The 15,772-nt window shown below is 33.6% G+C and overlaps 1 protein-coding gene and 2 long non-coding RNA genes across 16 annotated transcripts in view; 1 reads left to right on the forward strand and 2 right to left on the reverse strand.

The window, feature by feature from the left end:
* Positions 1-904: 904 nt before the first annotated feature.
* On the reverse strand, positions 905-15,768 carry LOC126979504 (uncharacterized). The gene is made up of 4 exons (XR_007732830.1): positions 15,612-15,768; positions 14,116-14,214; positions 13,785-14,033; positions 905-1,182 (listed from the first exon to the last, which is right to left on the reverse strand). It is a non-coding gene; the product is annotated as an uncharacterized LOC126979504 (long non-coding RNA).
* On the reverse strand, positions 7,280-8,148 carry LOC126979508 (uncharacterized). The gene is made up of 3 exons (XR_007732834.1): positions 8,028-8,148; positions 7,806-7,903; positions 7,280-7,711 (listed from the first exon to the last, which is right to left on the reverse strand). It is a non-coding gene; the product is annotated as an uncharacterized LOC126979508 (long non-coding RNA).
* LOC126979382 (anoctamin-1) overlaps positions 12,129-15,772 on the forward strand; it is a 46,272-nt gene continuing 42,628 nt past the window's right edge. For 8 of the 14 annotated variants that reach the window (XM_050828637.1, XM_050828639.1, XM_050828640.1 and 5 more), the window contains exon 1: positions 12,137-12,714. In XM_050828637.1, coding sequence (XP_050684594.1) covers positions 12,481-12,714 — 234 coding nt within the window. In that variant the 5' untranslated portion in view covers positions 12,137-12,480. Of the gene's footprint in view, positions 12,715-15,772 lie in introns of all 14 variants that reach the window. The other 6 variants (XM_050828645.1, XM_050828649.1, XM_050828646.1 and 3 more) reach the window with 4 other exon arrangements.

The following is a 15,772-nucleotide window of genomic DNA, read 5'->3' on the forward strand; positions in this document are numbered from 1 at the left end:
ATCCCTAAAAAGTATGCATATCTTCTGATTCCATGCATTATATTTAACAAAAATCAGTGAGATTCAGCACCTGCTATAGTCTATAACTCTGGCTCTATGAGATCATTTTATTGTATACTAGCTTTTACCTGCGACTTCGTCCGCGTTGAATAGTAACTTTGGACTATTTTTTTATCTTTTAGGATACTTTTCAAAGAATGTACATATAAAGTGCTCTTTCCGCTGCTGGGAGCGCTCTTCTATGATACAGCGCATATGCCTTGTTATTATGGACAGTCTCTTTAATAGTATTTCCCTGTGAACTTTAATATCCTATTTCATCCCCATGTAGGTTAGTTTCAAAAATTCTCGAACATACTCTGCACTGTCTGGGAACTCTTTAATTTTCCGGGATGAAAAGTATCTAAGATGTTGACCGGGGATGTAAGGTATCAAATTTCAATTAAATTGGTCTAATAGTTTCAGAGATTAGTCCGTCAGACAAGAGAAACAAAAAATTCCAAAAAATATCGGGACTTGTTCTGTTCGTCTTCTTATATCTCCCTGACTCGGTTTTGATCATTTTTATTTTTCTTTGTACAGAAATTTGATGTCTACAGATTTTTTATAAGTATAGATTGTAGGTAGAACAGAAACTAGTCTATAATTGTTTCTGTATCCCCTGACTTAAAAACTGGTATAACTTTACTACTAACTATACTATACTTTAGATAAACTGGAAAAATTCCAGTATCGAAACATTTATTGAATATTAAACATAATTGGGGAGCAATATTTGTGATTATCTTGGTTATGATAGCATGCATAATAACAGACATACATTTACTTAATGAGTTAAATACTTTATTTCACCATCAAAAATTTTACATTTTCAAATTACGACAGATGATTGAAAAAACATCAGATTAGGTATATAATAAAGACGCATTCTATTCCCATGAATGCTTGATGTAGCCCAGTCACCGAATTTCGATTGATTGTTGATACAAATCTTTTTCTTTGAAAAATTCCAATTTCCAAAACAATAGATATAATATGCACTAAAAAGTATAAAAATAATTGCGTATTTTTATACAATCAAATTAATGTATCTAATTCTAGTTACGGTTACGGTTATTTTTGGAATCCGTGTCCTTCCGCCGCGACCCGCTCTCGCCTCCTCACGACTCAAGCACATCTCACCTATAACAATTTATGCAGTTACAAACCTATCATGGATGACACCGACTCCAAATATTACAATAATCGTGACTAGAATTAGATTAATTAATTAAATTGTATAAAAATGCGCAATTATTTTTATGGTTTTCTCATGGATACCATTGTCAGATCTGGACCAAATTACAATGGGAAGCACCAGCTTTCAAATAAAAAAAGAATCATCAAAATTTATTCACCCAGTCGAAAGTTTTGAGGTAACAAACATAAAAAAAACATATCGACGAATTGAGAACCTCCCCCTTTTTTGAAGTCGGTTAAAAATATCAGTAAATTCTTTATACAATAAGTTAATAAAATATTTGATTTGTGTCTGATTGTTTCTTTCATTAAATTAACATTATTATATTCAATAAGTATTTGAGCAATATAAATTGGAAACATTTTATTCGATGTTGATAAAGGTCTACAAATAATTTTATTATTCACAACAGTTTTTTATATTTAATACGAATTTGTTGCCCACAGTGATGAGATGTCAGTGAATTTAATATTCCTTTATCAAGAATGTCACAACAGATAATGCCTGAACAGTGGCTGGTATTTATTATATAAAAGGAAAACACTTATACATTATTTACTTATTGTACATAGCTATTATGTATCTTATGAAGCCTACTAGTATTCGTTACAAGTATTCCCTTATTTCTAGTGTTATAATAATGATTAACATTTAATATAATAATTAACATTTCATAAATGTACTGACAATGAACAGTTATAACTCATAATATTTATTCTTTAAATTTTTCTGTGAGAGCTTTCTATAATGAAACTAATTTTTAGCAACAGCTCTCTTTTGCAATGCAAACACTATTAAAGTATTCTAGGTGTAATGTCACTTTCCAGGTCGTCAACTACAGTTATGCAAAAATGACATTAATCCTTAGCTCTGTTGAGACAAGGTAATTAAAGGACATACCAACAAACAAAAACACGTTCGCATTTATAATATGGATATGTACTAATTAACCTGCAACGAAAAGTCATGAATGGATTCATCACACTAATATTATAAATGCGAAAGTGTGTCTATCTGTCTGCTAGCTGTTCACGGCCAATAGTTAAATCGATTTTGATGAAATTTGGACAGTTAGTTTGCATCCCGAAAATTTTTTATTTCGGAAAATCAAAGCGGGAATACCGCGGTATTTTACCTTTCCGGGTCGGCGCGCTCCGCCGCTTAATGTACACCATAGACCGGCAAGCGTTCGGCGCTCGCGCAGCGTTTTTCCCGTGCGTATTATTTTACGTGTAGTTATAAAATGCTTATAACTAGGGTGATTTGAGTGATTGTCACTGAAAGCTATTGAAACAAGCTATAATACCATGTATAAATTATATTGTGTTTCTATTTTATTTCACACAGACTTTTCATTCGACAATAAGTGTAAAAATAGGTATATTTTAAAATAAATGTTGATTTTCAATGTTAATTACTTGTTTTATTTATTTCCTTTTATGTTTTTGTAATGAACATTATATGTCATTATAAAATAAAACCAAAATCTCCACAAAGAACAATCTTCGTGCAAAGTCTTGATAACGACCGCTCGCTGCGCCGTGAACACAAAAATGCTATGTCCGTAAAGCTATGACGTCGAATATTGGTGGCATTGAATCGTAACGGATCGAAATGTGTATCGGACTTCACTCGTTCATAATTGCGTAGGCAAATAAACCATCTTGCACACCTAATATGGGTGAAAACTGGGTGAGGTAAAAAGAGTGCCTTAGGGCACTGCCGCTCTCTGTGTTTTTTGAATTTCCAGTGCCTGCGGGCACGTCCGATGCGGAAAGGTTTATAATACCTAGTTTAAATTAATTTGAGTTAAGAACTTTTAAAAACGACGTTTAAAAAAACCGACTTCAAAAACTGAAAAGTATCAAATAACTAAAAATTTAATATAACAGACACCTCTTACGCAAATTTTAACCATTAATATTAATAAAATACTATTATTTGTATGTGCTACCTATTGATAGGTTTTAAGTCGGTGACAAAATGTTTTTTTTTCTTTTTTTTGTCAGTTAATAATAATACTTACTATTTAATCAACCGGAATGAAAACTCCTAAAAAAGCCGTACACATAAAAACAATAATATCATCAACGTAGACAACAATTTTCGTAAAAAATGTTCATAAAATGAAAACTACTGGGCCAAACTATGTAAAATTTAAGAATTACGTAAATCAGATTATAAATCTCAGAGTAATCAGTGTACATACATAAAAAATAATACAGATCGAATTGAGAACCTCCTCCTTTTCGAAGTCGGTTAAAAATGATGGTGTTAATAGCTTGGTAATAATATGTATTATTATATTTTGAAGGTTTCCGAGTCAAACAGGTATAAGAGAAAAGTTAATACGTCTAGTTCAATGAGGACGAAATGATGACTATTGGATTCGATTTAAGGTTCGAGAATCTGTTTAGCTCACTTCAATGAAGACAACATATATTTGACGTAAAAGGCATAAAAGGCATAAAAAGGCATAAAAAGGCATAAAAGGCATTTATTTTCTCAAAATTGATTCCTTTAGAATTCTTTTTGATGTCATTTCTTATACTACTAGATACTACTACCGCTTCGGAAACAAATGGCGCTCTGAGAGAGAAGAAGCGGCGCAAGAAACTCTCCCAGCATTCTTTTTTCTGCGCTCTTTTCAATAAAAAGGGACGACGCTTCTTAAAAAAAGGCTCTGCTTTCTGTTGAGATACGTTTAATACTTTATTATCAGGTTTTACTCTAGCGTTGCCTTAAAGTTAAAGTGAGCTTTGAGATTACTTTTATAAAAAATTTTTCGTACATTAATTACACTTGTCCATGAAGCTTTCCCAAATTTAACTTTAACTAAACTTTAATTTTGGAGGGAATTCGTATTTAGTTTTTATAGGCACCCCTAGTAAGAATGCTCTAAAAAAAAGAGTACGGAAATTGACAAATACAAAAATGTAAACAATTTGCTAAAATTAATGCACTGTAAAGAAAAAACCAACGACTTAGTAAAAAATGTAATCAATGAAATTTTACAACATTTGAGGACAGGGAATTTTTTCGACGCCTCCATTTTATCTCTGTTAGCGCGAAAACCAAGTTAGACAGTTGTTCGATATTTAATTAATGAAACTTCACTATAAAAACAAAATACGGTCATCGTGTCATACGGTCATACTTTACGGCCAACAATATTGATATCGAATCCGAAGTTCTCGAGGATGCAAAGAACGAATTTGGCATCATTTTTGAATTCCTAGATGGCCGCCGCGCAATTTTATGATTTCAACAATATGGATATCGTAACCGAGGTTCTTGACAGTGCAGAGAACGAATTTGGGATCTTATTTGAAATCCATGATGGCCGCCGCGCAACTTTATGATTTCAACAATATGGATATCGTAACCGAGGTTCTCGAGAGTGCAGAGAACGAACTTGGGATCTTATTTGAAATCCATGATGGCCGCCGCGCAACTTTATGATTTCAACAATATGGATATCGTAACCGAGGTTCTTGAGGGTGCAGAGAACGAATTTGGGATCATTTTTGAAATCCAAGATGGCCGCCACGCAAATGTATCATTTCAATGATTTTAGTTCAATGTGGCACAATAATTTCCTATAGATGCCTATAAGTTGTTTGGCATTAAGGTTATCATTATAACAGCATAAGTAGCCCCAAAAGAATTTTTCACCGCAGCCATCTTGGATTTAAAAAATGATCCCAAATTCGTTCTCTGCAATCTCGAGAACCTGGGATACGATATCCATTTTTTGTTATCATAATTTTGCGCGGCCGCCATCTTGGATTTAAAAAACGATCCCAAATTCATCCTCTGCACCCTCGAGAACCTCGGATACGATATCCATATCGTAGAAGTCATAATTTTGCACGGCGGCCATCTTGGATTTCAAAAATGATCCCAAATTCGTTTTATGCACCCTCGAGAACCTCTTATACGATACCCATATTGTTGAAATCATAATTTTGCACGGCGCCCATCTTGGATTTCAAAAATGACCCCAAATTCGTTCTCTGCACCCTTGAGAACCTCGGATATATCGTTTCATCGAGATTCAATAAACAACGAATCTAAAGAACTTCTTTACTTAAAAAATTGTTGCAACAATAATTAAATACGTGATGATTTTATTAAATTCTTAATTTATATTTTATTTCTTCTGGAAATCAAGGCGGTCACATTCACATGTGTTAACACAAGTAAGCAAACTCCAAAAACGTAATAAACCATCTGTCTTAGTATTGTTGTGTCGTCATTTAATATTTTGATTTAACAAACACGCTGTGGGTATTATGTATAATACCTCTGACATTTTGTATATTTGTTTGTAATTTATTTTATTATTATATCATTATAATATTGATGAATATAAAATATATTGCAATTTCAATATAATTTACATACGTTTCAAATTGACAACTAGGTTAAAACCTCATAATAATCAGACAAAAATATACCTTGATTATGTATCGATCGAGACGCGCTCACACGTCTTCGGGCGCGGTCGGCTATTTTCGTATACTGTTCCGTGTGTCTTGCGATTCAAAGTTATCTTCGCGTCTACGTACCGTAGATACAATAGATGTCGGTGTTAGTATGGATACGATTTCTGATGTCATATTTTTGGTCACTCATAGATAGATAATATACCAAAGATGAAATTTGAAGTGCGAGAAAAAGCATATAAGAAAAGCAAATAAAAATGTTTAAAAAATAATATTAGCTGTGAAGGGAAACAAAACAAGTAGAAATACAAACAGTCTTTTCGCAGCCGGCACAATAAAAACGGGTTAACTTTTTGCATACACAACATCTGCGTCGTAGCCAACTTTTGTAGGCACCAATCGGATGCTCCATAATGTTGTGCGTTTTTGCCAAAAAAATATTTGTCATGTTTCTCTTTGTTGGAAGAGGAATATTTTGCGATCTATTACTATGTCGTTTGAGGAGAGAATTTATTACGTTGATACGGAAACTACGATGTGTTACAGTATTGGGAGGGGAAGATTTAGTCGCTATGATGTAGGAATTTAATACTGAGACGTTCAGTAATCTGCGAAAAAGCTTTTTATACCAAACTTGAGTTCGTTTCCTTTCTATAGGATACATGGCCAACATCTGATCCTTTTTATCAACACCCCCCATCATAATATTGAAATCAAGAACTACACATGGCTTTAATATATCGTTTGATGCTGGTTTCATTTCCGTGGTATGCGGAAATGGTGGCTACTATGTTTTCATCACGCCATACCAGTAAGTTTACATCACCAGAAGTGAGCCCAGCAATTTGACCACGTTTCATATTGAATTTGGTCAACTCGGCCAGTTCTCTCGGTACAAACTGGCGGTTTGTGCGTAGAGTGCCTACAACGTCAAAACCAAGCGTTTTTAAATATCGGGCCAGAGCCGGGGAATTGTAGAAGTTGTCCATCCAGACAGTATACCCCTTGCCTTCGAGCCCACGCAGGAGTTCGAGCACGATGCTAGGTGTTGTCGCATCAAGTGGCGATCAGTGCTGGGTTTGGGGTATAGCACTTTTGTGGGCATGGACATCAAACCGCCACAGGTACCCACTTTGGGATTCACAGATTTCGTAAGTTTTAATCCCAACTTTGGCGGATTTGTTTCCAATGAATTGGTTGATACTGAGCCAACCTTTCCATTGCAATAAAGACTCGTTAACGGAAATATTTTGGTCTAAGGTATACATAGCCTGAAATTTGTGATTTAAATGGGTGATTATAGGTTCTAGCTTAAAAAGTTTGGCTTGTGATGGGCTAAGCTCCTGTGCACGCATGTTCCTATTGTCATTAAAGTGCAGACAGGATGACAAAAATTGAAATCTTTTAAGGTACATGACTGCACGGAAACCTGGTATTGCAAAAATATCTTCATCTGTTGACCAGTACTCTGAAATATTATTTTTTATAACAATGCCCACAGCCATTATAATTGCAAAAAAAGTATAAATTTCATCAATGGATGTATCTTGCCAAAAATTTTTACGGCTCCATGGGCCAAGGCTACCCAAACCCCGTGACACCTGATCTTCTGCGTACCTGTTGGTCTCTTTCACAATGTGGTTCATTATTTTTTGGTCCCAAATTGTTGTAAAAATTTCATATGGATCTCTGCACCTCACAGTTGGGCCAACATTCTGTTGTGTGAAAGGTAGGGAACCTTTTTCACGCGATGGAATTGGAGGGTTTGGGTAATCTGACCACATAAAGTGAAAGAGATCAACAGGTTGCATTGCTCCATCACTAAGTCCATCCAGTTCAGGTTTGATGGATTGGTCTCCAGGCTTTTTTTCAGGAATAGCAGTAGGCGGTTCAATAGGTGGAACAGGTAAATCCAGTTTAGGGTCCATGGGAATGTCCAGAGACTGCTGGTACTCCCTCGGCAACAAAAATGGCACCACTGAGTCACTGTCATCATCATCATCGGAGCTGCTTAATTCACTACCTGTTTCAACAATAATATCGATATGAAACCATGTTACTCCATTTCAGGCAAGAGTGAATAATATTAGTACACAATGCATATTTACCATAATTACCACGAGAGGTTTCCGAGAACGTGATCTTGGTTTGCCGTGACGTTGCGGTATGAGTGCTGAGCTACTTGGTGTAGTCACTGCACTGCTGCCTCCAGATTCTATAAACTTGTAACAATTTACCAGTTGTTTGCTTTGTAATTCTATTTTACTGTATAATGAAGTGTATTCATTAATTCAGAAATCCATTCTGTAAAGGAAATCACTATTCGGTAATATACTTACGGAAAAGCCGACGAAACTGGTAGTGAAGATGTGCTAACCACAGGCGCAAGAGATGGCACTTGTAGTTGGCCCTCTTCATAAATAACTTCAATTTTTACTGATGAAACGTCATATTTTTCTCTGAAAATAATAGTCATGTGTATATGAATAGGTAAATAATAATATCTGTAAGACCTTTTACATCAAAAATGATTAATGCAATTTGTGATTATAATCATTTAAAATTAAAATATGTTAGATGCATGTGAAAGTATGCTAAAATAGTCAGTTTTATAAGTATTTAACTTGCGTGTTCTGCGCACGCCTTTTTTTGGGGTGCAACGGAGATCCAAATGGCAGACCCTTTGGTAATTCTTCTATTTGTTGTAGTGGGAGCCAAAAAATATTAATATCCATAAATAAAAAAAATCATCATCAATCTCGGTGGACTTTTCTATTCTATTCTTCCTACTATGACTCCTGTGGAAGGTATACCACAAGTTTGCAAATGTCATGTTAAAGTAGACCACCAAGCTTAGAGAATTTTTGTATTCTAATTTGATTGGAAGTGATTGGAGCTAAATATTGAATGAAAGTTTTATTTTTATTTTATACCTGAAACAAATATACATGCTGTTATACTAAAAAGGACATACACAAATTTAATTACGTAAATTATTACTAGTACTTAATGATATTTACAACTTAATCTTTTTCTTTTTAATATACTAGCTGACCCGGCGAACTCTGTTCCGCCTTAAATGCAATAAATAAGCAGATTTTCGAATTTATTAAGTTAATTTTTTTATTAGAAAAAAAAATGAAGTACATTAATCATTTATTATTGTTTCTGCATTTCAATACATAGGTTGCTCTTCACTTAAGTACCTTGTGATACACGACATTTTTGTTTTCTTATCAGGCGCAAAACAAACAACGCAGATGGTCTTCCGACCCGTGAACATGCCACATATAATTGACCATGGGAAAAACATGGATCTTCTAGATTCAAACCACAAACTTTTAAGGATTGGCATTGTGATTTGTTGATGGTCATGGCGGATCGAAAATTGAAGTCTTTTAAATTCAAACGGCATGTATCGGTTGGGATCATCGGGATCCTCGGAATCAGAACTTCCTAACCTTTGAATTTTCTATCAGTATCGTCGCATAAATTACATTGTTCATCAATTTTCTAACCACCAAACGCGTACTGTTGCACAGTTTTGGTTGGTTTATATTTCGAAGCATGATTACTACGGAGCCAACCTTTAGGCGTAAATTCTTCGTCGTCTTTTGATGAGACAAAACTACAGAAATTATTTGGAAATGATATCAATCCGCTCGATTCATCGACAGGTACTTGACCATTACCGATAGTCAGCAATTGCTCAGAGAAATCTTCAGCAAATGTCTCATTAAGCAATGCAAATCTCATGTTTGTTGTCAGCTGCAGTTTCTTCACACGCCATAGATTCGACGATTTGAGGCAAGCGTTTATTACACGTTGGTTCTTCAATAGTTTGAAGATTTAACGGTAATTTCAATGCTGGATGAGCCGTACGGCAATCTTCTAACAATGTGGCTGCTATTCCAGAAGAAGCAACTGCAACCGCTATGTTGGATCTCGCACGAACAGTGGATAAAACTACTGACATCAGGAATATCTTACATGTTTCATCAGGGGCATCTAGGAAATATAAACCACCATTTCCATCATCGATTGCCTTCATTAAAGTATCATAAACTTCTTTCTATTGGGAATTCAACAGGGGTACATTCGTTTGAACTACTAAATCTAATTCTTGGTGATCATATTCACATTCCCGTTCCAATTCTGGATTAAATGCGTCATTCATTTCACGATTGGGCGCTGGCATTCCTAACCTGATTAATAAACTACCGCACTTGAGGTAACACATATCTTCGATCAAGAGTAAAGCACGATTATGTATCTCCTCATTCATCTCAACATCGTGATTTCTGGAAGAATATCTTCTGACATATTATCCTTGTATTTGTGCCACAGATTACATGGGTTTGATGGCATGTCGAAATTATGATAGCGAATAATGTGCGTATCTGACTTGGAGATGCAGAGATAATGGCTTCAGCGATTGTCATATCCCAATGGGTATCTTTTTCTAATAAGTTCAGTTCTTCACATTCAGCACGATATGTTGGGAATATTACACCATTAACAGTCCGTAGTGTCTAAAATGACGTTGGCACATTTACCAGCAACAACCGCAAATAGAAACATTCATCATTGTTTGGGTGAACCAGGAGGGTACCGGCTCTACCAGAGCCGGAGAATCCCTCCCCGAGCATTCGCGCTCGGGCTGCCCCTCGTATTCTGGGGAGGGCACACACGTGTGGAGCCTAAAAAAAAGGTAACGCCTTCTCACCTAACTCCAAATTCAATTTTGATTAAATTTTGTACAAAAATACCCTAGACCTTGGGAAAGGAGATAATCTACCATTTTTTCTTACAAGAGGGCATGAATGGTTTGAAATAAGGGATGAAAGTTTGTAAGGGAATTCTTCACTTTCGGAGATAATACTCGTAAAGCCACGAAACTTTGTATTTAGGCACTTGATAAGAAGTAATATATCTAACATTGACCAGAAGTATTACAAATTTCTTTATACAAGACAAGTGCTGACCCGGCAAAATTCCGCGTCTGCTCTTGTATGAATTATCATAATTATTGTAATGAATTATCGTTGTTCAAAGAATTGTGGAACTATTATTATGATTTTTAAACAATTAAACATAAGTAAAGGTATATACTGATTTACTAGTGAATAAAGTTGTTTCCACACTTCTAATACAATTATAGTAAAGATAATATTTGATTGAAAATTAAAAAAAATTTGTTTTACTTACAGTAAATTAAAACTAACCTAAAAGTTTTAACTAAAAAATTGTAGATCCACGTGTTCCCAAGGAAACAAAAACTATACTTTTTATTTTTTTGACATACTCCAAATTCAGTTTTTTTTTTTTATTTATTTATCATATTACATATACCGATATAAAACTAGGTCAAATTAGCATCTAAAAAAAAACACAAAGGTTAACAACTAATGCTAATAACACTTAATAATACGTCACAACTCAACAACAACTTATGCTATAAATTAAATGAACACAGTGAAAATATTTTAAAAGACTTAAAAACGAATAAATATAACTTATAAATATGACTTAGCAGGTTCAAATTCTCTTAGCTGCTATAATTTATGTAATAGGTAATCCTTTATTCTATAATTAATGTTTTTAGTATTTAAATTTTGCCGCTCACTGAAGGGCAGCTCATTTAGTTAAACCACTGAAGAGTTTCATAAATAAAAATCATTATATAATATATATATAGATAATAATAAATAATATATTTATTTAAATTTACAGTCAAACACAATCTCACAAAAATGTGACAAGTAATTTGACCGCCTTGGACGCAAAGGCGACGCATGCGCAATGCAAGTTTTTGCAAATTTGTATTAAGGCAATTAAAAATTATTAATTAAACAAAAAAAAAGCAATTAAATGTTCGAACAAACGTAATTTATTAAAGAACAAACGTCAATGTGTATTTACAAACTAATATTTAGAGAAAAATATTAATAGCTTTGATTGCGGGGGCTAACTAAAGGGTATGTTTTTAATTAATTGTTTTTAAATAAACAACAAAAGAACAAACACTTATTTATAGCGAACAATTAAGAACAAACTACGAACTACCGATATGCGATATTGAAAATTCAAAAATAGAAAAAAAAAATTTTTTTGGTGGGTTAAATTTGATGAGTCGTTCCAAAGAGTATAATAAAATATACGGAAAAGTGTCTCTATCACAAAAAGTAGAAATACACAGAATAAGGAGATTTTTGGAGTGAATTCGCAACAGCAAGGCGGAGGAGCACAAGGCTCGACTCGACGCACTTACACTTCGATTTCAATACCAAAAATATGCTAAATGGAACACGAGAGCTACATTCATGTGCAAACTGCAAACGCTAGAAGTAGCCGCCATTTTATGACCAGTGGGCAGGTTTCAAAGCGAGTGACAGCTGACAAAGCTTTAATTTTGGGGCCAACTATCAGATGGCACTACCGTTTTCAGAAAACGTCTCTATAAGGCGACTGTCCCACCCCTGGATAGTTCATACTTCCTAGTGTCCAAAGCCATTAATAATTTAAAAAAAAGTAGTTCTAGTTCATTTTATAATAATTTCTATTTTTACACGGAATATTTGTGTTTTTTCACTGTTTTTATGTTACTGCCAACTGTATTTTATCAATAGCTACAAAATTTATATAACAGTGATAGGCTTACATTAGGTAGTTATTAAGTATATTAAAACTGTGAGTAGTGACTATATATATAATCATTTCCACATAACTATCACGGATAAAATGAAGTAATTATATTAAAAATATATATATACACAACTGTTATCAGCTGGAATGTCTGACGGAGACCCTTCTCTTGAGGAAGACTTACCTAAACCGCTATTGGATACGAAGGATAATGTATATAAATCAAAATTAGCAACACCAATATTCGCTGGCAGTGTTAACCATCAGAATAGGTTATCAGATCCTTCGGAGACCGAAACTTTTTTATCGGAAGCTCAACGTAACGAGCTTGCGTTACAACAGCTGTTCCAGGATGGCGATGGAAATGAGGACTTTCACGAGGTAAACAAAATTATCTTTCCAGTAAACAGTGACCGAAATCTAATCCAACATTCATACTACAACACAGCCTTGCAGATGATTCATTGATTATATATTCAGTGTGTGGCTTACCATAAATATACTTGAAATTGTGATTGTATGAGCTGTTCAATATATTCCGCAAGTTACCAGTTATTTTATTTAGAAAAAATATGTGCAGAACAATACATATAATAAAAAAAAACAAAAAAAAAACCTTAACCTAATAATTCTATTAGAGAAGCTGTTTATGTATAAGAGAATAATGATGTACCTTTTAGAGATATAGTCTGTTTTCTACAGTTCATAAATTCATAAATTATTTCTTTGCTTATAAATATATTATTTAACATTAGTAACTATATCATAGAAAAGGCTTGGTGGTGCTTGTGTGTGGTAAGGTGCTTAAATTAGCTTTGGTTTGTTTAGTGCCAGTTTTACAATTTGTACTTGATTACTTGGTTGGTTTAATTCATATACATATGTACATACTATATTAACAAAGGATTGTGTGGTTTTATGAAACCACGGTAAAAGTGAAACTTTTTTTCACATTATAGACATTTAACTAAAAATTTTTGGAATAATATTCCATTAAGGGTATAAAAATCGCTTTATCAATCTTAATTTTATACTTGGAAAATTGGAATGATAATGGGAAATAATAAAAGTAGACTAAGTCTCCAACTAATATTTTTATTGAACTCTGTGTAGCCCTGGTTAAAAATATTGATTGAAAAGGATTACATTAAACACTGACAAACAACATTTACATTAAACACTGACAAAAATTATTTTACTTACTTTCTAAAGTCTTTTTGTTGAGTGTCAGTCCTTTCACCGGAATAAAATGAAGCAGTTCATTCCAAAGAATTGATGTTTCAGAAGCAAATTATACTTGTATGAGAAACCAACAGCATGTAGCTGTACAAAGTAGGGAGTGAATAAAGTATATATTCTATTTAGTAACACATAAAAGTATGTACAGTGTTTTTACAGTCTACACAATTAGGTTGACTCACCAATAGTAATAATCTTCTTCTTGGTCTTACCTTTTCCCGTTTTATTTGGGGTCGGCCCTCCATATCATGTGTCTCCAGGTGGCCTGCTCGGTCCTGGGTCGTCTCTTTGTTTATGTGGGCTTCTTTCAGGTTCTTATTTACTATAGACATCCATTTGATTCGGGGTCTTCCTTGTCCTCTAGGTTTAGTTACTATATCTAACACTTTTCTGCTCATGTGGTTGTATGGTCACCTCATAACATGTCCGTACCACCGCAGACAGCTCTCCTGCAGTTTAATCTGGAATAGGTCTTATTTTAAAGGTGCCTATTATGTGTATGTTTCTGACCTGATCCAGCCTAGTTATACACCACCTGCCCACCTGAGCATCTTCATCTCTGCGCAGTGCAATTGATGTACATGCTGCTTTTTGAGTGGCCAGCATTCGGATCCGTATGTCATAGCCGGTCGGACGGCTGCTCTGTGTACCATTAGTAATAATAAAAAGAAAAATTATGACAAAAACTACAAAGCACTAAATTTAAATCTATGATTATGCTGTAAATAAGTGCTTATTGGTTATTATGGCTTCAATTTGAAGATTTAAAGTGACATCATCATGAATACACTTAATGTTTAAGAAAAGCCTTTGGTAAGTTTACTGCTAGATACAATCCCTTGTTCCACTGTTTAGGTAGATTTTCATTAACAAAAGTTAAATCTAAAAAAAGATATGAAATATCAAAATGACAAGGTTTAACTTATACAAATGATTTAAGTTTTCTTTAGTGTTAATTCCGCCAATGTGCCAGATTTTGGCAAATCCTGAGGATGCCTCATGTAGAGGCGAAACACATGTGGAATTGTTTTAAAAACAAATATTGGCGGAATTAACACTAAAGAAAACTTAAATCATTTGTATAATTATGGATTTCCGCGAAGTAACGCCTAATTCAATAAAAAGGTTTAACTTTTTATATACACCTCAGTCATAATATGCAATGTCAACAAATTCAGTCATTGCTCATACTGTAAATCCCAAGGCAGTTGACTCACATAGATAAGCGTCATTAGTTCTTGTTAACATTGTGTGAAAGCAACACTCTATTTAATTAACAACCATGTTTAAATTTTTTGTGAAAACCTAAAATTGAAACACGTTACGAATTGTTATAACATTTGAATATTCTAAAAGGAACTTAAGCAAATTAGTAATACCATATATTATATTCATATTCTGCTTTTGTGTTGTTTAGATTTGTTGAAGTTATTCACTTCTTTATCTGTGTTGGGCACTTTTTGGTACGGAAAACCATTGGTTTGTGTCACCGACATGCTCATAACTGGCTCACACAATAAATATATAATTAAAAAATATAAATATAGTTAGACATTTTAGGGAAGGAAGAAATCTCGTCGTTTCCTAGAGACATCAACAAAATGCTTATTATAGCAGTATATATTCAGCTGACATATTGTGCGACATTAGTGCTGTATATCTTTTAAGTAAAGTTGAATGGATTTAGTGAAAAGTTCAATATGCATATTTTAAAAGGTTTTAAAAATAAACTCAAATAATTTAATTGTTTTAAACAAATTAAATTTGAAATTTCTATACTAAATGTTATAAGTTTTCACTTCTATCGGCATCTCTACAATTGCAAATTTTATTCTTTAATTTAAGTAAAAAAGAAATATTAAGAAAAGTAAGTTATGCATGTAATAAAAATACAACAATTACTATACCTCATTACAGAGAATACCTCATTACATAATATTTTATTGACATCTTGGTTTGTAGTTTGTGAGATAACATATTTATAAGCAGTTATATATTTCCAGCAAAACAGTATTTTTTAGTAATAAAAAACTACTTACTTTGTATCTAGTAAACTTGAAGTTTTAATAATCAAAGTTTTTTTTACAAATACATGTTAGCATTCATGCCAAAATACCAAACCTCCTATAATATGCTATTTCTATATGACAATTTTCAAGGTTAATTTAGCCTTTTTCATTAGCTATTCCTATTTTTTATG

Source organism: Leptidea sinapis, chromosome 3 (assembly GCF_905404315.1).
Source record: "Leptidea sinapis chromosome 3, ilLepSina1.1, whole genome shotgun sequence".
NCBI classification, from domain to species: Eukaryota; Metazoa; Arthropoda; class Insecta; order Lepidoptera; family Pieridae; genus Leptidea; species Leptidea sinapis.